The sequence below is a fragment of the Mytilus californianus genome, unplaced genomic scaffold (genome assembly GCF_021869535.1).
Source record: "Mytilus californianus isolate M0D057914Y unplaced genomic scaffold, xbMytCali1.0.p SCAF_3, whole genome shotgun sequence".
In the NCBI taxonomy this organism is placed as follows: domain Eukaryota; kingdom Metazoa; phylum Mollusca; class Bivalvia; order Mytilida; family Mytilidae; genus Mytilus; species Mytilus californianus.
The window spans coordinates 114,680,221-114,705,448 of record NW_026262679.1 but is presented as its reverse complement, the minus strand read 5'-3'; the positions used below and the strand labels follow the sequence as shown (position 1 = coordinate 114,705,448).

General features: G+C 31.5%; 2 protein-coding genes across 4 annotated transcripts in view; one reads left to right on the top strand and one right to left on the bottom strand.

The window, feature by feature from the left end:
- The window catches only part of LOC127735883 (mucin-2-like), a 28,123-nt gene extending 18,698 nt beyond the window's left edge, over positions 1-9,425 (bottom strand). For both annotated transcript variants that reach the window (XM_052246287.1, XM_052246288.1), the window contains exons 1-4: positions 9,309-9,425; positions 7,083-7,172; positions 5,342-5,423; positions 3,613-3,837 (exon numbers count right to left, since the gene is read on the bottom strand). In XM_052246287.1, the coding sequence (XP_052102247.1) occupies positions 3,613-3,837; positions 5,342-5,423; positions 7,083-7,171 (396 nt within the window). In that variant the 5' untranslated portion in view covers position 7,172; positions 9,309-9,425. The remainder of the gene's footprint in view (positions 1-3,612; positions 3,838-5,341; positions 5,424-7,082; positions 7,173-9,308) is intronic.
- A 274-nt stretch (positions 9,426-9,699) lies between these two features.
- Positions 9,700-24,786, top strand: LOC127735882 (uncharacterized). 2 transcript variants are annotated; one of them, XM_052246286.1, is made up of 4 exons: positions 9,700-9,764; positions 11,577-11,625; positions 13,240-13,338; positions 19,771-24,786. In XM_052246286.1, exons 2-4 carry the CDS (start codon positions 11,579-11,581, stop codon positions 20,951-20,953), a joined length of 1,329 nt encoding a protein of 442 aa, XP_052102246.1. In that variant the 5' UTR covers positions 9,700-9,764; positions 11,577-11,578; the 3' UTR covers positions 20,954-24,786. The 2 variants fall into 2 exon arrangements, with proteins under 2 accessions (XP_052102246.1, XP_052102245.1); XM_052246285.1 differs by having other exon boundaries at positions 19,567-24,786.
- The last annotated feature ends 442 nt before the right edge of the window (positions 24,787-25,228 follow it).

Here is a 25,228-nt window from a genome sequence, read left to right as displayed (position 1 = left end):
AATAAAAAAATCGCCTTTCTGGTTTGAAAATTTCTATATACTAAGGGAAAAGTGTATTTTCCAATATATGACAAATTTTTTCCAACATTAAATTTAAATGATTTCACTTTACATTATGGAACATTTAATTTTGTAAGGTGTGCGATTCCTCATTTTAAACATTGTATGCTGCATGAACACAAGCTTGCCAGCCTTTAATAGGTGGAAAATGTTAGGACATATTACTTATTGAATAACAATTAAGGAGAATTTGAATTCTGTCCAACTGTTTTGTTGATTTATCTAGACTTATTTTATTCCTAATTTCGGAGGCACGTAGTGTAACGGGAATTGTCTTCTCACGTTACGGTTGGAAAGCGTATGAATTTTTTTGGGCAGGAAAAATTATCGTGTTATATGATAGGTGTAGGAATGGTAATTTCTAACATGTACGTTAATGTATGTTGATATTTTTTTTTTAAAATAAGTGTGTTCATATTGGCATTAAAGTTACAACTTTTGTTCTTGATGTTAGGTTGTATGGCTATACAAATGTAATCGGTTTTGTTTTTATTCACTCATTTCTGTCTTCCAAATTATTTTCATATAGCCGCAATCTTTCGACAGATAGATTTTTTGCATTTAAATGTTTTCTGAATGTTCTTATATCAAGTGAGGTCCAACACTTGGGTTTCGCCTGGCATTGACAAAAGGACACAGGTTTCTAATGCTTAACTATGTATGAATGTCCATAATATTTGACTATGTACGCAATGCACATTCGCAAAGCTCTTGCCATGCTAGACCACAGATCACTTTGAGTGTTGGTATGCTTATTTAGATTGTTTGGGACTGGACAAAAAGATGGTCCTCATAACAAAAATTTTTTTTTTCATGAATTACAGAATAAAGAAATGCTTAACGTTTTTTCCATAAAAAACTGAAAATGCAATTTCATGTGCACAAAAATCAAAAAATGAACATGAGCACAAGAAACATGAAAAAATCTTTTCTGCAGAATTGTTATCCTCAAAAGCATAAATCCAATAAGATTTTTAGAATGATAACATAAATTGTTCAGGGCTGTTCCACACCTATAGAAATCAATAATTATACCACCACCACCTATATAATTTAGATTATGTCAACACCAACAACCTATGGAATCTTTAAAACAATCTTTGAAGACCACCACCCATGGATTGATTTTTTTTGCAATGAAAATCAAAAGTAAACAGTACACAGACACAGAGAACACTAAGCCCCCATAAAGAGATTCTATGACAAGAAATTTAATATTTTTGTGAGTTTTTGTTGTTCCTTTATTATCAGTGTTTCCTGCAGCTTTTGAAAAGGGCAGGGTAATTATTTCTCAGTAGGCACTCTTAGCACTATTGGCTACACTTTTAGGGCACTCTTTGCATAGATATAAAGGCCCTGTAATTGATAGGGATTTAATCGAATATACCATTGTTTCATATTCATTGGTAAGAAATAAAGATATGTATATTACTATTAGGTTGTTAATTTAATTTCTTTTTGTAATAACATTATCACTTCTAGACTCAGCTTAGTCCTATACTATAAGACTTCGTAGGTTCATATCGTTTGCATTCAACATTTTTTATCGGATATTTTTTTTTGCATTGGATAGTAAAAAAAAATATCCGATAAAAAACGTTGAATGCAAATGATATGAATCTGTGAAGTCTTATATTATAGGACTAGACTCAGCTAATATAATCTTGATCATGTTCATTGTGGAACTGCCTCATTTCAATCAATAAGTCCAGTTATAAACTTTAATACTGGATCACTGAGACTGATGGTCTAAGGATCGATGTGTTGTGAAAGTGGACTAATGCATGACAATGACAAAGAGCATATATGCGATGCATTGCTTTTAAGATGCACAAAAGGAGTGCTAAATGCCTTTTGGACCTCGCATGATTATACCAATCAAAGCTATCTTAGCTCATAACTGTACAATTAAGTTTTAGGGTATCCAAAGATTTGTATAGCAAGACTTACTACACATATATTTTCTGCTTTTATCTTTTTTCCATCTGTTTTTTTTTTTATTGAAACGTTGATTTTTCGTACTATTCAAAACAAATCAGCTATATTCTTAACTTTAATTTTATTAAGATAACAACAGTATGAAAGCCGTCGTAAATTCACATCCAATTCGACGTCTCGACCGACCAAATAGTATAAATAGAAAATATAAACAAACATCAGATTGTTTGCGATTCTTTACGTAATCAGTGCCAGTGGCAGTGGTAATTTTCATCCCATGCATCGTAAAATTATAACTCAAACGATCGCCTGGTTCCCTTTTAAATTGTCTACATTTTAAATTCGTAGAGTTACAAATTGATTTTGTCCCTATGAGATTCAATCATGAATCGCATTTGTACTCTGTCGCTTCAAAACTGTTCAGACATAATTACGAATTTCAAAAAATGTCGGCCAATAAAATTTTGATTTCGTTCCAAGGGAAATAACTCTAAATGGTCTTGCTTAAATATGAAATGCAGAATCGATATTAAATTACGGTGGGTCATTCTAAAATACAACAGTTGTTGTAGCCTGGGGTCCTTGCTCAACTTGTCAGTATACGCGCAGCTAGATCGGGCCTGAATGCCAGGCGACAGTTGTTGTACCCATACATCACAACTCGGCCGATTCTGTAAAAGTGTAGCAGATTCACCCGAGGATTGCCGATTGTTGTTGTACCATGTGCCAATTTATCAGATTTCAACGAAACGAAATAACCGTAAAAAAAGGGTGTGTATAAGAGTTTATCGCCATCAATAGATGGGATGTAACAATTAATTAATTTCTATATCTTCATATATCAATCTGCATGAATCTAATAAATAAACCAACTATTTAGACCAAAAAAACGCTTGATTCGCTTCGTTTAAAAGTAAAAAATATTTCGTAATTTTTATATGCAACGTAAAGGGAAACAACTCCAACTGTTTTGTACCGAGCGGTTTGTTCAGTACACAGAGTTCAAATACGACCATGTTTTAGATAATCTCTGCAACTATCTAGTAACAATTTGTGCCAAAATCATGTCATCACTGGAAACATGCACACATAAGGGATTAACCCACCACCTATATGTTATTAACTACCAGATAACCATTACCTATAGATATAAATCTATCTCTAAGGGTACCACCAACGTAAATATTTTCTTCCCTCACACGACCAACCATGGAAAAAAAGACCGTTTGCCTTCCCCTGGGGGACATAGTATTTTCTGGAACAGCCCTCATGATGGTTAGTAAATTAAAGCAAGCTTTTCCATCCCGCTAGGATATAGTATAAAATGTTTTATATTTGTACATCTGCTAGGATAACAGTCCAAAATCATTTCTATAGTTGTTGCAGTTTTGTTCATTTAATATTTGGCTTTTTCATTAGTGATCTCCAACTTATTAATATTTGGCTACACAATTGAAGAGCTTGTCATTATGTATGGATACCATAAAGACAACAGTTTGAAGCAGACACAGCAAGAGTACTAAAAAATCTTACTTATGTGTTGTCAATCCCATGATTATTGATCCTAACAATGGAATGGTTTCTGAATTCAAGAAGATTAATATCAAAACTTACCTTAGGTGTACCCATTCCCTTATTTGGTGATCCTTTCACTGGAGTAATAATGGAATTCTTCAAAGGGCTTCTCATTGGGGACTTCCCTGTTACAATAGGAACTTCAAAGCGAAAAGATCTGTCTATGATTGTAAACACATCTCCATGATGAAGTTTTAATGTGGTGTCAATATATTTTGAGTTGACTGTAATTGGATTGACCGTGCTCAGGTTTGTCAAATGAACCTAAAAATAAATAGAAAAGCATGATTGGGATAACATAGAAAATGTAGGAAATTGTAGCATTTAAGAATTTAAATTGGAATATAAAAATTTACTATTATGTAGTAAATGGCCCTTAAAATAAACTTTGCATGAGGATACTCTTAAAGGTATGAATATTTTGTCAAATATGACTGTTAAAAGTCTCATAACTCTGTAATGACAAACCAGAAAAATTTCAAAATCATAAGTGAATCTACATTCACGAATCCTAACAACAGTTTTAAGTTTGTAGCAATTTGATCGCTAAATAATGCATTATATCTAAAGAATGTTTTTTTATTTATAATATATCTGATGGTCCCACAACTCGGAGGCCGCATCAATTTTTTTAAATGAGCTGTTAGTTATGTTCACCAATTCCAACAATATATGAAGTTTCTAGAAAATCAATTTAAGAACTGTAAACACCAAAACAGTGTAAGTAAATTTCTGTCAAATTACAAAAATTGAAAGTGAGTTTCCTTCTATCAATCCATACAATAATGTAAAGTTTTGATGAACTGGAAAACAGTGCCAACTTCAAAATCATAAAATTGATGAATTCATGCAATATGTTTAAATTTATAAAGTGCTTATTTATGGAGCCTTGGGCCAATCACTTCAATAGTCGAGTAAGTATCAGTACAGTGTATCATTACTGGACCTTTTTAAAATCTGCTTGACAGAACCCAACCTTGATACTGTCTACAAAGGTTGAAGACTTTCAGTACAAAATTTGCTCCCTTAATTTAAACCTTTATCAAGATTTGCTGAAAGTGATCCATATTTTTGAAGACCAATTTTCTGTCTGATTTTGATTTATATTATCTCCCAGTTTTTGTACATGTGTTGATTAGTAGTATTTACCTCTCCATTGTCTGATACACTAACTTTACAGTGCTCTCTGGACACATTTGTATTGACAAGTATATTTACCTCTCCATTGTCTGCTACACTAACTTTACATTGCTCTCTGGACACATTTGTGTTGATAAGTATATTTACCTCTCCATTGTCTGCTACACTAACTCTACAGTGCTCTCTGGACACATTTGTGTTGACAAGTATTATTTACCTCTCCATTGTCTGCTACACTAACTCTACAGTGCTCTCTGGACACATGTGTTGACAAGTATTATTTACCTCTCCATTGTCTGCTACACTAACTTTACAGTGCTCTCTGGACACATTTGTATTGACAAGTATATTTACCTCTCCATTGTCTGATACACTAACTTTACAATGCTCTCTGGACACATTTGTATTGACAAGTATATTTACCTCTCCATTGTCTGATACACTAACTTTACAGTGCTCTCTGGACACATTTGTATTGACAAGTATATTTACCTCCATTGTCTGCTACACTAACTCTTGAGTGCTCTCTGGACACATTTGTATTGACAAGTATATTTACCTCTCCATTGTCTGGTACACTAACTTTACAGTGCTCTCTAGACACATTTGTATTGACAAGTATATTTACCTCTCCATTGTCTGCTACACTAACTCTACAGTGCTCTCTTGACACATTTGGAAGCTGAATTCTTATGTCACAATCATTGCTCCTTCAATAAAATTAACTACAGATCTTAGTGAAATTGACTTGCTTAAATTCCTTGCATAACTTTTAACAATTCTATCAAACATAAACTAACATTCATTAATTTATTATAAATAGCTGGGCCATGAGCTCATGATACACCCGTCGCTTTTTCAACGAATAAAGTTCAATTACTCCTCAATGTCATATCAGAAATTTATAAAAGAAACTAAAGGGAGCTATTTTTATAGATATAAACCAGTCACCAAGTTTCATGAAAACTGCTCAAAGCATTTTTGAGTTATTGTCCGAAAACTGGAAAATCCCACAACCTCGGAAACGTATAATCTAAAATTCATAAAAATTGAAAGGGAGCTTATGTCAATAGATATAAACAATTCACTGAGTTTTATGAAAATTAGTTATAGCTTTTTTGAGTTATTGACCATAATATGTCTTGTAAACTACCATATAAAACTGCTTATTTCAATTGTGGAGCATCCCTTTAATTTGAACAGATATGAAACTATCCCCACTTTCCAACATCAGAAGCAAAGTACATTTGTAATTCAAAAACATTTACATTTTAGCCAGAGCCTTGCACAAAAACATTAAAACTTCATTTTCAATTTTAGCTATTACATGTCAGTCAGGGGTACTACTTGTACAAGTAATTTTTATTTACTTGAAGAAGTAATTATAATATACTTATATAAGTAAATTTGTAGGATACTTATACAAGTGTATTTTATTTACTTGTATAAGTAAATTATTTTTTGGCCTAGTTATGTCCCTTAGACATTCAGATTTTTTTACTTATACAAGTAAAAAAGTCATCCTATCTTCTTTTCTTGAATTCTTAGAAATTCTTTGCTCTAACAGAATTTTGAATTGTCTGTCCTTTGCAGATGTCTTTACTATTCATTTAAGTGTAATTTCATGGACAATGAAAATCTCATTTGTCTGTTATCTGTAGAACACTGCTCATTTACAAGCCCCCAAGGAGCAATTTTTGAAGGCCTTGCGCAAATACTTAAGATCTTTGCTCAATCAGTTTCTTTGTTGAATTAATGAGATGAAACATTGAACTCTTATCAAAAATTATGAGCTAACCTGAGAAAAATTGTTAAAGGCATGATTTTTCATCTCAAAACTTGAGAATTTTTGTGGGATTGTAAAAAAATTTACTTATACAAGTAAATTTTTTAGAAAATTAAGGGGAGATTATTCAAACAATATAATTAACTTGTATAAGTATATTTTATTTACTTCTTCAAGTAAATAAAGATTACTTGTACAAGTAGTACCCCTGACTGCATGTGAACAGAAGATCTGAATATATTAAGTTTATTTTTAAATGGAAGCATATTATAGACCAAAAGCAAATGTAACCAAATTATAATTGTTACTGATACATGTATCTAACATTTGGATGATTATAAGTTTACAAGGCTTTGAAATTCAACTTGAGAAAAAAGATCTTGCGATACTTTGTACATGACATAAAACAGAGAAATTTTTAGCATGCATTTTTTGTAAGCTTGAAAGTTGGATAAATAAATTCTATATTCCGAGATAACACATGTGTACATACAGATAAATGTATGAATAAACTATCAATCCCTCGATACATAAAATTCATTATTTTTGTAGAGTATTAAGGAGAAATGTACAATAATTTTACCTTCCAAACAAGCAGTTACTGGTGGTTAAAGGGAACTGGGCTCCATCAGCACCACTTCTTTTGATTACTACAATCTTACCATATAACATTCTGAAAACAAATTCATCAGATCAGACTTTATTATTTATGATCCTTTCTGGGCTATGATTAACCCGAGTCATTAGAAAAGACAAAGTGAAAAACATTTTTTGGGGATAAGGTATCGGAAACCTCACATATTTCTCTAAGAAGGAAGTTAACACTTGGTTAAAAAATAACAGAGTAAATATTTTATGTAATTCTTTGTTTTTTGCTACTTAAAAACACAAACCAAAAGTATTTTGCAGATAGAAGAAAACTCAGTAAAGGGGCTGTTTATATATCAAACAAGAAAAATCTTGTGTAAAAACCATTACCACACAAGTGTCTTTAACTGTACTTTGCCACTCTACCCTAAAGTCTCTACATTTGAAACACTCCATAAGACAAAGCCAGAATAAAATGTAAAATGCTTTTTAAACTGCAATAAATTTCAATAACTCATCTAAGCCCCAACTTCCACAATTTTTTTTTTGTCTCATATAAAGAATGTCCAAGTCTAGCTTTGCAACAATGGGCTATCTCAGAAATAGTCTATCCTAGTATCTGGTTCATTCGCACCCTTCACATTCATAACCAACGCATTTGATACCTGGATGGGTTTGTTGGTACTGGCTACCCTGCACGTTTGCACCAAATTTCTATTCAAATACAGTTTGAATTATCAGACATTATTAAAATGTATTTATCAAAATATTTATATTTTCATGAATAAAAAAACTTGAATTTTTATAAATATGTATTTTTTTGGTGATTAGATGGTTAATAATTTACGATTACTGTAAATTGGTATTTAAAAAGCTAATTTTCATTATTGTTAGAACTACAAAATGTAGCTTTGGTGTAGTTACTAAATATTTTAGTGCTCGTTTTGATTTGGACTAGTGCATGTTTTTAATGATTGTGTGAGCTGTTTATGTTTATGCTTGCATCAAGCTTCATACACCTCATCGCTATTTGTCCGCCATTACTGGACATCACAAAGGTTCCCGTTTAATTTTGACATCATAAAAGAAAATATCTGACGCCACAATGGAAAAGTGATTGTTGTATGACGTCAATAGTTCAAGCGGCGCAGATTTCCAAATAGCAATAAGGTGTATTGTGATTGTGACGAGTTTGGTGACCATCTAATATCTTCAACCTTTTTTTTTTAGATGAATGAGCTTGGCCTTTTATCATCAAGACAATATTCATTTTTCATTTCTTCAAAATAATTCTCAAAACACTAAAAGAAATATGTTTCCATGTACCTTTTTAAAAAAAATTTTTTCTTTTTAAAACAATAAAATCTTATTATCTTTGATTAAAAGCAATACACTAAAAAGTAAAAAATATGATCAAAAATTTATTCAACAAAAATTATATAAAAAAGGGTGTGAATGTGATTTTGGGCAAACAGACCCAGTTATGCATGTCCGCCACCGCTATGGAAAACATGCAAAGTCAAAATTTTTTAGATGTAGCAAAAATGTCTGGATTTTCTATTTGTCTAACCAAGTTGAAGTTTTCTGAAAATCCAGCATCTGCCATACTCCAATCTGGAGTAATCTTTTAATGAATGGATTACATCAGTGGACCGAAGCCAGAGATCTATCAGCATAAATGATGCCATCAAACAATCATTTTTCTAACTGTAACAGGAAATTTACAGGAAGTGCAAGAAATAGAGTCATCTATATGGTTTCAGAACAAAAAATTGGTCAAATTCCAGTGTCTTCCGTGGCATATAAAAAAAGGGGGGGCAGACAATTTCTGGAGTAGATAGGTTTCTAATGACGTATTTTGTGTTAAGAGTTATTCGTGGCAACCGTTGAATTTCTTATTTGACTGACCAAATCGAAACATGCCATACAACAGATATTTTTTTTCGTCAACAATAATATTTTTAGATACCGTACAGGTTTTGAACATTACAATAGAAACGGCAGGTCAACTATAAATAAATGTTTCTATACAGTAAGTTTTATTTTTAAATTAAAAACGTGTAAACAAACTTGCATAAATCTTTTGCATGTCGTTTCTATTTTACTGAACTTGCAAAAAGGTTCACTTAAAAAATACATAAACAAAGCCGTTGCGTTTGTGGAAAAAATGTATCTGTATACTAAGTTATTTGCAATTTCTACAAAAAAAATCTCAGCTTACCTCACGTAAATTTGTTCTAAGCTACCACATAAAATTCAGGGGAATTGTATTAAAATGACTATATCCATTAAAATAGGGTTACAGGACCTCTTCGTCTTTTCGGGCCTACCGCGCGAAATGAAATCCTAAAGTAGTGGTCACATATCCATCCACTTACAATATAGTTCTACTACTATATTCTAACTCCAATTGCTTTATTGCATTTTGAACTTTGAAAAGTCAGTCAGTATTTTAAAATCAATATATTGTCTGAAAATTTAATTAAATAAAGTATATTTTACAAGAAAAGATTACCTTCTTTCAGATTTTAGCGTATTAATTTAGAAACGCCAAATTCAAATTTTCTAAGAGGTGCATTATGATTGGCTTATTCATTTAGGTCAAGGGCTAGTGGAAAGGCCACGGTTTGTTTTGAAACAGTAAAGCATAAATATTTGTTGTGTATTGCTGAAAACAGTAAGTAAGAACTTAAAGATCAAATGCAGTTGTGATATACGTAGTATCATGAATAAGTTACTATAAGATCATGTATGATTGAGAAGAAAATAATGTAAATTGGGCATAAACGGTGTCGTAGAGACATATGTATCTGGGGCTACGAATGATGCCTGACGGACGCGACGCAACTCTCAAGGCTTTGCTTTATTATTCATTTAAGTAATGTTCAATGTACAAGAAAACACAGCAAATATTCATTGACATAGCTTATTTGCAGAGTATAGCTGCTATACAGTAGTTCATATTCTATTTACTGTGTCTGTGAAGTAAAAAACAAATATTTTCATTTTTGTAATTGTAAAACCGCCATTTTTATATGTTGAATGAACCAATCGGATTGTTCATAGCTTTTTACTACAGATATGCTTGAGTAAACTTTTGAACGGAAACCACTTTTTCGTGATACAATTCAAGTAATATTTTTTTCCTGATGTTATTAGTTCCCACGGCTAGCAAGTTAAGGTTTAAAAAATTGACACACATTTGTATGTTTTAATAGTTTTATGTCCCCTTTTAAAGTGCCAATGAAACGAAATTGTTCAGTGCAATGAAACAGAATATTATTTTCTTATGTTATAATGAATATATACTGTCAGAGGTCAAAAGTGTTTCACCATCTGAAAATCTGATACAGAGAGTGACAAAAGTATTTGTCACATATGGCTGTGGTGTGATCTGACAATAGACTAGTATTTAAAAGACCTTATCGTTATTTTAAAATCTGCGTCGCTTGACCTGAGAATCTGCGGCTCTTGAACTATTGACGCCGTGCAACAATCACTTTTCCATTGTGGCATCATATATTTTCTATTGTGACGTCAAAATTTTACGGGAACCTTTGTGATGTCCAGTAATGGCGGACCACTAGCGATAAGGTGTATTAACTGTATCTTAAAAAGAAACTCATTTTGCTATAAATTTAACTAGAAGATGCCTGTTAAATCGTGGTACATTTGGGCAAGTGTTGAAACAAAGAGTGTCAAGGGTGCCTGTGTTAACACATGTAAAGAAGGGAGGGGTCCAGAAGTCGGGTGCCTGTGTTTACACATAAAAAGGTGGGAGGATCACTTTGACACATTCAATGTCCATTTCATTTTTGGACAGTAAAAAGGGTGGATGTCGTTTAATTTAGCAAAATGATGCACTTACAATACAATAAGGATCCTTATAGGCCTAACTGTCCTATTTTCTATCCTTTCTTCTTACTTTCATTTGGATTTTGCAGGCAGTGCGATAAGGGTCTCTGAATTTGGATATTTTCTCAAAAATTGGTGTTTTCTGTGGAAAAAAGATTGTTTCAAAGACAAATTTAGGAAGTACAAAACACTACATTTATACCTCATATCACAAATATTTCCGACTGTATGGTTTCAGAGGAGTTGCAGCTCTATGAAATCGGTCTCTTCCTTTAGAACATTAGATATTAAAACAAAACCTTACCTTAACATCTAAGAGAGGTTTCCCTTAAATCTATTTTATTTTTAATTCATACAAACTTCTTATATGATATTAACCCTCTTGCTGTCAATACTAAAATATGGTTGCATTTTGTGTGCCAGAATATACGGCAGCTTGAGATCTGTCCTTGTTGCATGCCAAAATAAGACGTCATTCAATATATGACGTCACGCATTAATGACATTACAAGTAAAACAGATAGAAGAAAAATATTACACTTTCATCAAAGTTATGTTTGGATTGTACAAATGTAATTTAAAAAGTTTTGTGTAGACTGTAATAATGTGTAACAATAAATAAATTCTTTTTCAGAAATGCCAAGTAAAACACCTAAGAAAGGCAATACAGCTTCACAGAAAAGGTATCCATCAGTTTAAACTAGGGTTTGGTTCCCAATAAACTTCACTTGCTTTAAACATAAATTGGTTTTGAACTAAGTACATGTAAGCTGGATTTTCATCTCAGCCCAATTTTTATTTTAGCTGACTGGTCCTTTGGGTCTATTATTATCTGTTTATTGTCAGCAATTTTTGTAAACCTTTGTACTAAAAGACTAACTTTAATCAAACTTGGACAAGAATTGCAGGGCTCACACAAATTCAGAATCATAGGGAGAAGTGACTTCTCTTTTTGAAACTGAGAGGGAGAAGTGCTCGTTCGCTTGCGGCGCTACAATGTTTGATTTTTACTATAATACAAAGGGCCATATATATGTATCTTATTTTTTATATTGTTCAATTTGTATCTGGAAAAACAATAAAAGTAACAGTTCAAATTCAAAGATTTTTAGTTGTATCATATCTAGTTGCACAATCATATTAGTCCTCTTGTCAGAAAAAAACAGTTAAATATCTAGCAATAATAAAAAAAGAGTTTTTTTGTATCAAAAATGAAAAGAAAGTTGTTATATCAATTAAAATGTACTCTGTTATGTTTATGAAATTCAGTGTTTCTCATTAAAAAGATATATAAATTTTATTATTTAACACAGTTAAGCTTGGACGACTGGACGTAGTATAATAGATCCAGAGTTGAGCAATTTTAATTAATAAATTGAAACAATGCATATACATTAGTCAAGTAGATCTAACCAAAAGTATGTTAATGCGCGTGGAATGCATAATTTTTCCTTTTGGGATCAATATTCCTCTGTCAGCTGTGCGTCCGTACTGACAGTAGTCATTAATCGTAAGAATATGGATTTCTGTCATAGCTGGTCCGGTTCCTATCAGTAGTTAGTACAAATATTTCAATGGCGGACAAAGAAAAATTTACAAAAATAAACGATGTTTGACACACTATTTGGAAAGGAATATGACAATTTTAATGCAATACATTGATAACAAATTTACTTCAGGCAAATTTCATCATGTTCTAATGAAGTAACAAACTTATTTTGCCAAAAGTTAGAATGATTTAATGTACGCTATCGAGTAACAAGTACCAAAAGTAATAAAAAATTGTTTTTATGAAATAACATGCAACAAACTTTAAAATCAAAGCTTTAACCTCTTTTTTGAATTAAATAAATCGTTTATGTCTTTGAATTTCTTTACTTTAAAATGAAAAATTGCTGTTTCATCGACTTGATAAAAATTGAATATTGCAGATGATGAAAGTGAGTATCGTAAACAACAGGGAACTAGATTTCGCTTTTGACGGTCTGGCAAAGCGAAGTGACGGCCGGAAAAGCGACTTTGTCGTCCCAGTCCCATGGTAGCGTGAGCCCTGAATTGTAGCTAATGCCTTTTTATAAAATCTCATTCATTTAAATAATAGACTAGAGAGATTGTAAAACTCAAAATGGATTCTTTTTCTCCAATGGTATTGTCTTTTTTCAAGCAACAGATTGTTAATTATGGTGCAGCCTTTCACCAAGGAGAAAGGGTCCATTTTTCATGAACAACATTACTTTGCTTTTTCAGCTATATTCTTTCCATTTATACACTGACAATTCAATATACATCTGTTTTAGATCACCAGGCACTCCCAAATCTCCAGGATGGGTGTCAGGAAGAGATGCTGTGTTCATATCACCAAAGTCTTTGTCTCCCAAAATAGCAAATAAAAGAAGGTTTGTAGTGAAGTAAAAACAATTTTACCAACTTCTGACTATCTCCTCTACATTAGGGTCCTTCATGATATATCATCTGTATGTTAGCAAACTGCAAGGATGGCAAATTAAAGTTGGGGAAATATTCAAATATTAGCAGTACTGTCCAAAGTGTCCATTTATAAATAAAAAATTTTCCATTGGCATTTTACAACTCAACAGCTTATAAGAAGATACTGGCATACAGTTATTACCATTAGCGTGAAAGTATAATTTGAGTGTCAACTTGAATCATTTTGTATACACATTTATATTGAAATCACTGCAAGCTCTTTGTTTTTCTTTGAGTAACATCATAATATTGTTAGAGAATTCTTAGGTAATAAGATATGCTAATGATTTAAATTAGATATTTCATAGAGCAAATCTGTGTTACTTCCAGAAAGGGAAGCTTTATTTGTTACTTCCAGGAAGGGCAGTTTTATTTGTTACTTCCAGGAAGGGGAGTTTTATTTGTTACTACCAGGAAGGGGAGTTTTATTTGTTACTTCCAGGAAGGCAGTTTTATTTGTTACTTCCAGGAAGGGCAGTTTTATTTGTTACTTCCAGGAACAGGAAGGGGAGTTTTATTTGTTACTTCCAGGAAGGGCAGATTTATTTGTTACTTCCAGGAAGGGCAGATTTATTTGTTACTTCCAGGAAGGGCAGTTTTATTTGTTACTTCCAGGAGGGTCAGTTTTATTTGTTACTTCCAGGAAGGGCAGTTTTATTTGTTACTTCCAGGAAGGGCAGTTTTATTTAATGTTTTTAGTGAATCCAATACTTTGTAGAAGTTTTTAGAATTAAAATTGTATCATTTTTTTTATTATTAAATAATGTTAACTTGAAAGAATAATATCTCGAATTACAATTTTTGTAGAAATTTTACTGATAATTAGGTTAAAATTGAATATTTTTACATGCCAATCAATCAGTCAGTATGTATAATTTAATTAGACTAAAATGACAGTTTTAGACAAAATGACACCCTAATGGGATTATACATATACATGTATAGTAAACTGTTAATTGACATGTAATAGATTGGAGTTAATTGATGTAAGAAATGTTCACTAAAATTGAGCTATTTGTTGACACAATTCATTGATATAAAACAATATTTGATGCTAACCACAAACAATAATAATACAGTATGGTGAATGCAAAGGAAAGGTGAGTGTTTAAAGCAAACATGAAAACAATAATTTCTTGTTTTCAAACTTTAGAAATACATGTTTATTCATACATAAAAGAGTTGAGAGATGTAAGTGTAAGTTTAGGATGACATTTGTTTAAAACATACAAAATACAAAAGATGTATATATGTTCAATAAAATCTGTTCTCTAACAGCAGCTGCACATACACCATGTACAAATTACACACAGTCCTCAGTAATGTGAACAATGCAGAAAAATTACAATCATGTTCAGTGCAGAGTGTAACTCAGTAAAGGAGAGACATTTTGTCCTGTAAATAAACAGAAAAAAATAAACAAATTGAATGATAAAATTAATTACCAAAGAAGAAAGGCAGAAATTGTTAATATCAGCCTAAGACAATCTCTTCACAATAAACTTTTAAATCTACTGGCCAGTCGCTCAATTTTTGGAAAATTTTAGTTAGATTTCTGTTGGCCTATAGAGATGATTTTTACAGGCCCAAAAGCAATTTTACCAGCCTGAGCTGCTGGGCCTGTTGTGAAGCTCGAAGATATAAGACCTTAATATGGCATACTAATGATACTTTGACATTTTTCATCTGATGTCACAAGTGTGTATGTTGACCAAATTAAGGTGGTACCTAACACTACAGGGAGATAACTCTGTAAAAATCAGCTAGACGTTTTAATCATGTTGTATTGTTAAGGAAATATTAAGCTTCTCAATGATCAAAATTAGTGTTTGTCAAACTGCTATATAACCAATGAAATTTTTCTGATAAAGTGGTTGGTTGAAATTTTTGTATTTTTGTCAAAGGGTCAAAGTAAACATTTTGTCAAAATTTTATGAAAATTAAACGAGCCAAATTAATATTAGTCAAGGTGTTGGGTACCACCTTAAGCTAATTTCAAGAACATTTTGACTCACTTAAAACAGTGCACCAGCATCATTCTTATCCAGAGAACAGATGAACATCAGTCTTCCAGCTTGAATCTTAGGGCAGAAGGGTGCTAGTTGTCTCAAAGGGCACTTTTGCGCAAATCAACCAGATTGTAAAGGCACTGTTGGACAGTGTAAATAACCTTGAATTTTGCAAGACTCAACTGGAGGACAATTGTTGTATTTTAAGCATATTTTGAAATGATTTTGTTCTTGATGTTGTTGCCAGTAGGAATTTTTTATCACATCATACCATGAACCAAAGCATATTTATATATATATATATTATTTCAATTTTAATCTAAACACACTTGTACATTTGGTAATGAAAATAATTATCAGAAATTTCAATGTTTTATAACTGATACCAGTCTTTAAAATTAAACAAGTAGTTTTGAAAGATGGAGGTAAACACGCATAATTGAATTGTTAATGCAATAGAATTATTTACATTTATAAAATACTTCAAACAATAAAGGATATGTTATTGAAAGTTACTTATTCTCATGTAAAGTATTTTTTAAGTGCACACCAAAGTGCTCCTTAGTAAGGAGTTTTATAGATATAAAATGTAAAACAGGAGATGATAATATCATATTTATACATACATTGCAGAATGTATTAACAGCTACATTTTTATACGACTGCAAAAATTTTTTGTGGTCGTATATTGGTATCACGTCGTCGTCATCCGAAGACACTTGGTTTCCGGACAATAACTTTAGTATTAGTGAATAGAAATCTATGAACTTTAAACACAAGGTTTATAACCACAAAAGGAAGGTTGGGAGTTATGGTCTTTACAGTTTAGGAATTAGGGGCCAAATAATCATTTTTCTAGTTTTCAGACAATAACTTGTGGAACGGTGTATGGATCTCTCTGAAATTGTACAAGTTTCCATACCACAAAGGGATGGTTAGAATTGGCTTTGGGGGGTAATGGCTCAAACCGTTTAGGAATTAGGGGCAAAAAAGGGGGGAAAAACAAGGGTTTCCTTGTTAATGGACAATCACTTTTAAGTACAATGTTTGATTTGGATTACCTCCCTTACACTGCTTTAAAACTATGTATAAAGAAATTTTGTATTGTCTCGAGGTGATTAGCTGTCAATTTATTTTTATAAATTACTAATAAAAATGCTGATTAAAGATATATTATTTTTAGACATGATTATGTATGTCATTTTCTATTTTAAGACTTTTATGATGTATTTAAATGGGTAATTATGGTTGCAAACTCCATTGGCAATTTGAATTGAGATAATGACCATATCTTGAGGGAAAGATTTTTTTTTTTGGAAAAAGGGGAGGGGGAGGGGAGGTGAAAAAAAATTGGGGGGGGAACAATTTTTTTTCTTTCTCATTACAGATTTCAGAAATTAAAAAGAAAATTTCTTCAAATATTTTTTTTTTGCCAAGGGGTTGGGTTAAAGAAATATTTTTTGCCAAAAAAAAAAGGGGTGAAATTTTTTTTTTTTTGAGGGGGGGGGGGTCAATTTGCAACAGCAAAGTGTATTGCACAAAAGCAAAAAATAAGGGGGGGGGGGGCAATTCGCAACAGCATAGTGAATTGCACAAAAGCAAAAAATTGAATATAAATTCAAATCATATAACCAATTCTAAGTTCTTTGACTACAGTTATTCTGTGTCAGAAACCTATTATGTGTCAAACATTTAATTTCAATCCAAATTCAGACCTGTATCAAGCACGAATATTGTGTCCATTTTTGTCCCAACTGTTCAGGGTTGGACCTCTATGGTCGTATCCAGCTGCGCTTGGCGAAGCAATTTATTTTTTCTATAATTATTAAGAATTAAAGCATTTTGTTAAGTGCTCCTATTGCAAGGAGGATTATAAATACAAGTAAAACAGGAAGTGATGCAATCTTCTTTATGTTCAAAATAAGAATTTCTTTAAGTTTATAATTGGGATTATTGAATTTAATTTTTTTTCTAATTTTGGCTAAATTATGTTTTTTTTTTTAAATTTGTTTATAATTTTATTTTTTGTCAATGCCTACTTTAATGAGGCCCCTCATGGGGGTGTCCAAGTAATCACATAATCACATATTTTTTGCCAATATAATCACATAATCATTAATTATTTTTTTAAACAAGATAATCAACGTGATCAAATAATAAAAAAAAAGCAGTCCTAGATTATCAAATAATCATGAAATATTTTGTCTGGTAATCAAATAACCACTTTAAAAACTGCCAAGTTATCGCATAATCAAAAACCCCATGAGGAGGCTCTTTAATAAAGTTTTACAGGTGTACATCCTGTACATAAACATTTACAAACGAATAACACACATGTGGACATTTTCATTTTGTATTAAATATCTAATTATTTGTTCAATTATCATTAATCACTTAATTAGCAGTAAGCAATCATTAACACGGCAATAGACATTTGACCGCCAAAATTTTAAGACATTTGTGCGAAACTAAAAATAAGCATAGGACATTTGAGCGAAAAAAAACATTAAAAAATGATGAAGGAGTACCTTTTCCGTTTGCCAGATATAATCTGTTACCCCTGCTCACCACAGGTAAAATTCGGCAATGGCATTATTTACAAGTCAGTTCAGGCTTGAAATTTATATCCTAGACTTCTGACATAAAAAAAAAATCCCTCCTTATTTCCTGCTGTCAAACAGTGAATTTAAGTCCAGGAGATTCTGTTCCTCCTTCTTGTCCGTTCGGCTTTGAGGGAACAACAATTTGATGTAAGTTTCAGTCAAGTAATGGGCAAAGTCTATTCTACTATTCAACTCAGGACTACACTACCATTTACTAGCAGAACCGGTCGAAATTACTCATGTAACATCAAATAAAATATATTTATTTTAAAAACTTACACTTTTTTTTTACTTTTTAAAAATATTTCTTAATTCATATAAAAGTATCACAGGAAATTTCGTTCAAGCGTCTGATTTGAACATCAAGGTAAAGTTAAAAATTCCAGCACTAAAATGTCCTATGATGTCAGCCCTCAAATGACCCTATGTGCAATTATATTTTCGCTCAAATGTCCTATGCCCCGTTAACAGAGGTGATAAAACTGCCAAAGGTTAGGTATTTAATTTTATGCCATTGTCAGTTATTTAGTGTTACACAATATCAGGTAACCATTTTACCGGAAATGCGGATAGGCATGTACAATGAAGTTTGAAAAGTTTATTTTTTTAAAAGTCAGAGGGGTGCATTTTTTTGCTTTGGAGGGGGTAGGGCACCAAGGACAGGGCCCTTCTATTAAGGGAAGGCAGGAACACTAAACATTAAATACCCTTCCTATTTAAATCACGTACTATCTGGTGTGCACATTTCTTCAACAAGGAATGTGCTTGATATTCTAATATAAAGATAAGAATATGTGGTATGATTGCCAATGAGACAACTCTCCACAAGAGACCAAATGACATAGAAGTTAACATTTATAGGACACCGTATGATGCAGTCTTATGTTAAATATTGCTGAAAATTGTAATTTTACTGGATTAACTTTCGTACTCCAGCTGTATACCCAAAGAATAGGGATGTTTTGAACCAAAAATTTAATGTTTTATTATTAAAGTACATAGACTGAGTATTTGAAATACAAATTACACAGTTTGAAATACATAACAATTTTGTATTAGTGCCAATTTGACCCAAATTCACACTGTCTTTAAAAGTGACAAAAATATCTTTGCCAAAATCATTCATCAGGCAAAGAAAACCTGTGTTTCAGCTATCATGCTCCTAAAATATGAGTTTGAAGAACAGGCAGATAATTTTGTTTTTGAAAAAGTTTTTAACTGGTTTCAACAAGGGCAGATCTTTTTGCAAGGCACAAAAAATTGAGGTTGTTTGTTGCTAGCGGAAATAAATTTTATGTCTGATAAAAGATTGACAGCTTAAAATTGTATTTTTTGTCTGTAAGTGAAACATGCATAATACATGCTTACAGCAATTTTTTTGGAATGACATGAAGTACACTATATATTTCATCACATGTCAAAGTTGATTTTAATTTTTATTGAGTATGATCATTAATTAGCTGAAATGAACATGTCAGTTTGTCCCACAAACTTTAGTTATCAATATTACACTTTTCTGTTTTAGGACATCTGTATATCAGAAAACAAAAATAATGTCACCAGGACTGAAGATACCAATTACACAAATCATTTCACCTAAGGGTGTCCAGACAAGATCAAGAAGATCTTCAATGTTCGGCGTCTATAGAAAGGGAGGAATAAGGTTAATAGATATTCCTATCACACCTGAAGCGAAAAAGATTTCACCAACCAAAACTCGAACACGAAGGACATCTGTATATCAGAAAGACATCACAAAAGATACTCAACAGAGAACAAGAAGGAGGACATCTGTATACCAGAACAACCTAACAAAAGATACTCAACAGAGAACAAACAGGAGAACATCAGTGTATCAAAAGCCCAAAGATGTCCAACCAAAACAAGTAACAAACAAAGCGTCAGAACCAATCAAACAACCGACTAGGAGGGTCAGAAATAGGAGTCCAGTAATCAAACCACCGACTAGGAGGGTCAGAAATAGGAGTCCAGTAGAAACAGAAGTCTTCATAAATGTTAAGAAACAAGTTATTCAATCTCCTGTAGTCAGTCTAGTAGATGTCATCTCACCAGGTAAGATGCCATCACATCAGAATTCACCTGTTATAAACAAGTCAAAGTCAGAGGGAACTGTACGAACTCCGTCCACTGCAAAAAAATCTCAGGGAATAACACAGCTTCAAAAGAGTGTGTCAGCAACACAAAGTTTCAAAACTCCAAAACAACATGTAAGTTCCTCTAAAAAATCCAGTGTGAGGAAGTCCAGCAGAAAGACATCTACCAAAAAACTGAGTCCTAATGAATCAAAACAAATACTGGTAGTAAGAAATACTCCAGCAACAGCCAAAAAAGGATCTGTAGCAATTACAGATGAAGAAAGTTTGTTAATAACTTTCAAAACACCTGCTCCACTTGGATCAATCAGTAGGTCTGCAAGAAAGCGCAAGGCAGTAGAAAAGATAAGTCCACCTGCAAAAAAATGTATCCTTGACCTTTCACCTGTGGAAAAAGTTCCATTTAAAACACCATACAAGTTAGATAAATCTCCTGTTCTGTTGCTGAGAAGAACACCTTTAACGGATGTATTCACTAGTACACCAAGAGAGATACAACCATCTAACACTCCATTGAAACCTTCAATATCAACCTTAGGAAGAAAAAGTTTAAAGCGATCTAGACATACATTAAGTAAGACCAAAAAAGTTTCAATAGTTTCTGATTTAAAAACTCCAGACAGTAACAGACGAAGCTTGACAGCTAGGAGGAAAGGTACACCTGCCAAAGTCAGTATTGAGAACCGTGAATCATCATCTAATGTAACATCGTTAGGAGATAGCCAAGGGAATCAAACAATTACCTCCATAGGTAACACAACTTCTCATTCTAGTGCTGGTAGATGTACTATTCTTTAGAGGTTGTAGTTTATTATATTTAATATTTGTATTGTGATCAGAAATTAGAACTTTTCCTATTTTTGTAGAAACTTTTCTATATGCAAGTACAGTTCAGTACATATCACATGTGAAATGCTATCATACTTTTATGAAAATACAATTGTCAAAACTATGATTTATCATTACATTTTTATGTTTCTTAGGGTTGTACGCTTACCTTGTTTCTAATATGGCATACAACAAGACTTGAACCTGTCAAATTCTGTTTTACTGAAAAGTAAACATTGTCAGTGTCGAGAAATAATGTAAACATAATACATAAAAAAAGAGTTGAGCATGCAGAACATTTGCTTCTATATAAACTGTTAAAATATTAATCAGTTACACAATGAAAAGTTACTATGGAATCCATCTGTTTATTACATAACACTTGTTAGTGGATACATTGTACATTTATACAGGTCTGTTTATATTTATAATGATGTTAACTTTCTATTCTGGGTTTTTGATGTGCAATTTTACAAATATTTTCTTTGTCACAATACCTCATGACAGGTAGTTTTTCTCACCCTTGTCCTTAATCTTATGGGGGATAGTCGTAGCATTGGCACTCATACAGCATATCTATATTTTTATATCCATGTCTTATTTGCTGGTTGTGAACTTGCTGCTGTACAATTATAAGCAAATGAAATTATACTGTGCAAGCAAAACCATAAACTCCTTAGAAAATGATTGACGAGAATTTTTTTACGGGTATCTTCAGTAAGTCATAATTCAACTTAATGCATAACAAATTTAATTTACATATTTATATTATAGTGATAATAATAAGAAAAGTTCTAATTCTTGACCTTATGTTTTATCGAGATCTCAAGAGATGGAAGGAAATGGCATTAATGCATTTTATTAATGATTTATGTATATAAGTTTGTTATTTATTTTTTGTTAAGAATTAAATGGTGATAGACTGGAAACCAATAAAAAGTTGAAGCATTTTGTTTACCACAGCCTTTAAGATATCAATCAGAAAGTTACTGAGTAAGACTGATTATTGTTATTTAGTACCGAACTGGTCCTTTTTTCTTTTTTAAATATTTGTGAAATTTTGGTTATAAATGATCAGTTATAGAATAACTAATAGAAGAGTTTGAATATTAAAAAAAATATTCATTGAGTGACCAAACAACACATTAATTCACTAGTACTACCTCTATTGTTGGTCATCCACAACCACCATTTTTATGCAAATTTTCTTTAAAATACCATTTCACAGGTGGGAAAATACATGATTTATTTTACATTTGAAGAATTAGTTTTTATATGACTTAAAGTATACAAAATGACTTTTTTGTTTCAATTTGCATACTACTTTCAATTTTGTTTGAGGTAATTTATTGGAGTCCGTCACATAGTTGATTGTTTAATCTGTTTTGATTTATTTTGGGAGAGTGTTGTTTAGAAAGGTTTATGCAGAATGATTGAGAATCTATAATAATGTGTTCAGATGTAAATAGGTTGTGCTTGCAATAGGCAAGATTGGACAGAATTTAGTATGTGGCAATGGATTAACTCTCAATTTAAACATATTTGTATATTTTATTTGATATTATTTTTACTTAAGAAATTTTATATTTACACCAGCAAGTGAACAAGTTTTAGAAGGAATATTGATCAAGGCCACACCATATTTTTATCTATGAATTCTTTGGAATTTATGTCATCAATTTTTTTCACCATATTTACTGTTTTAGAGAATAACATTCCCTTTTGAGCTTTTTTTAACAATTCAGTGAACAAATGGATTGTAAGTGTTAATTCCAGTAAACCTCCAAAAATTGGAAATGTCACACGTTTTTCTGACATTCCTTTTTGTTGCACCTTCAGGACACGAAACAAAATAACAAATAACTAGTCTGTTTTCCTTTTCAATGACCTGTAAGGATTGAATTATTAATTTGGTGTTGTTTTGATATAATATTTTTTTTTAATTGAGAAAATTTTAAGAATTTGTATTCATTATGATCATGTTATTTATCTCATTGACTCTAGATTATATTTGGAGTATAAATATATTTCTTTCTCCTAATTTCTTCTTTGTCTATCTTTCCTTTGTCCATTTATTTGTATGATCAGATTTTAACATGGTTTAATTTTGTAAAACTTTATAAACAACAAATGCTCTTTTGATTTTAACTTTATAAAAAATAATACTGATGTGGTACGGGTTAAACAATCATTTTGGTGGTAGTAAGTCATTTCAGAAAGACAGATGATTGTGACAATACAGAAGTAATACATGTAGTTAACAGCACAAATAAAATAGAATACTATTCATACTGATAGATGGACAGTTTTCATTCTTTTCTTCTTACTTTGTAAGATGCCACAGATGTACATTGTGTATACATATATTTTGTAAATAGAGCTAAAAACTGTCATGGTGGATTTATTAGATTTACTATGCAGTTTAAATTCACAGCTTGTATCTAAAATGATTTTTTGTGAGGGGAATGTATTCTTTATACAGATAACAGTTTTGCTACATGTTTGATTTTTTTTTTTTTTTTTTACATTTTCCTTAGTGTCAAATATGCATTATCTTTTTATGCTGATGAGACTATTAAATAGTATTGGCCATGTATTTCAATGTGCTGTTTCTTTATTCCAGTTTTTTCTTTTATTTATTTTTTTATTTCTACATATAAACCTTATTTTAAACTATAGTCTTTATCAAACATTTAGTTTAAAATTTTAGTTTTTAGAAATATTCATCAATTAACTTTTTATGATTGTATTTGAGCAACCACTGTAAGCAGGAAAGTGTTGTGGATTAACATATTATTAACAATTAAATTTCATTTAAAAGATTTAATTTTTTATTTAAGATGCTGTTATCTGGTAAAATACGTCAGTATGATAGAGTCAACGGGAGGGAGTGATATCTAATGCTTTTGTCATAAACTACAATTAATGTGTTCTCTAATTAGTTTTATCTTCATCATGTTTTAAAAAATTATGGAATATATAAGGGCATTGTTTGTCATTTGATATGACAAGGAAAATAATTATGAGAAAATTTGTCACAACTTGTACACAAGACAAAAGGATAGTTTAAGGATGTAGTGTTTGGACTCCTTGGTTTTTTTCCTGCGATACAGGGTAAAATATTTTGCCCCATATCACCCACTTTTCTTTTCATAGAAGTCTTCAATAGCTCATAAAAAGGTCATAACCTAAATTCAAGCAGATTCAAGAGTTTTTTTCTTACAAATTGAGACCCAAACAATGCCAATGCTAAATATAAGGTAAAAGTCCTAGTCAGCCTTTTCCCTCCATTTTTAAAAAATCAAATATCTCTAAAAGGAGTTCCATAATCAATATTTTTAGCTTATTTTATTCCTTAACTGATGCTCTTTTGACTAATAGTATCAATTTTTAATTCTAGATTTTTTTTTAATTTCACCTAACTACATCCTTAAACTACCTTGTTTTCAGCATTCTTTATGTAATATTGAGAAATTAAATTGATAGACTTGGAGAGCTGGAGTATGATGTTTTTAAAAAAGGAGATTCATAAGACTGAAAGATTATTTAATTATCAATACTAGTTAAAGGAGACAGACTGTGATTGGAAAATGGGGGGAAATGAAGATAGAAGGTTAATGACAAAAGTATTATTTTGTATTGTCGTGAGTGGAAAGTACAGTGAGATGTAAAATAAATGTAAATACTGACTTTGTTGGCTCTTCCAATGGCAGCTGGAGAAAACAAGTTTTGTGTTGTAGCTTTCTTAGTATCTTAATTTGCTGAAATATTATTTTATGTATTAAATCATTTTATCATCTGAAGATATAGTTTTCCTTATTTAACCTTTGAGCATCTTGTCAGCATAATGACATCATTTATTACCTTGCATTGACATACAATTCCTAAAGAGAAAGCCTAGGACTCTTGTAGAGCATATTTTGGGTTAGTTTTCATTAAGCAAAACAGCCAATCAGACTTAGTTATCAAGAAAAGAGCTTAACAAAATGTAGGATTTTTTCATAGTTGATTTAATATACCAAGACAACTTTTAAATGTTCAAATTTAACTTGATATCAAAGGAACAGTTGGTAAGTTATGAACAACTAAAGACAACAAACTTATTTAGTTCCAAAAACATTAATAATGACAGAGAAGAAGGTACATGACTTTACAAGGGAAGCTTGAGGGAGAAGATGTATGATAATAAGATGATGCTGTATGATTGTCATTAACTATCAACCAAAGACCAGAGACCATGTATGT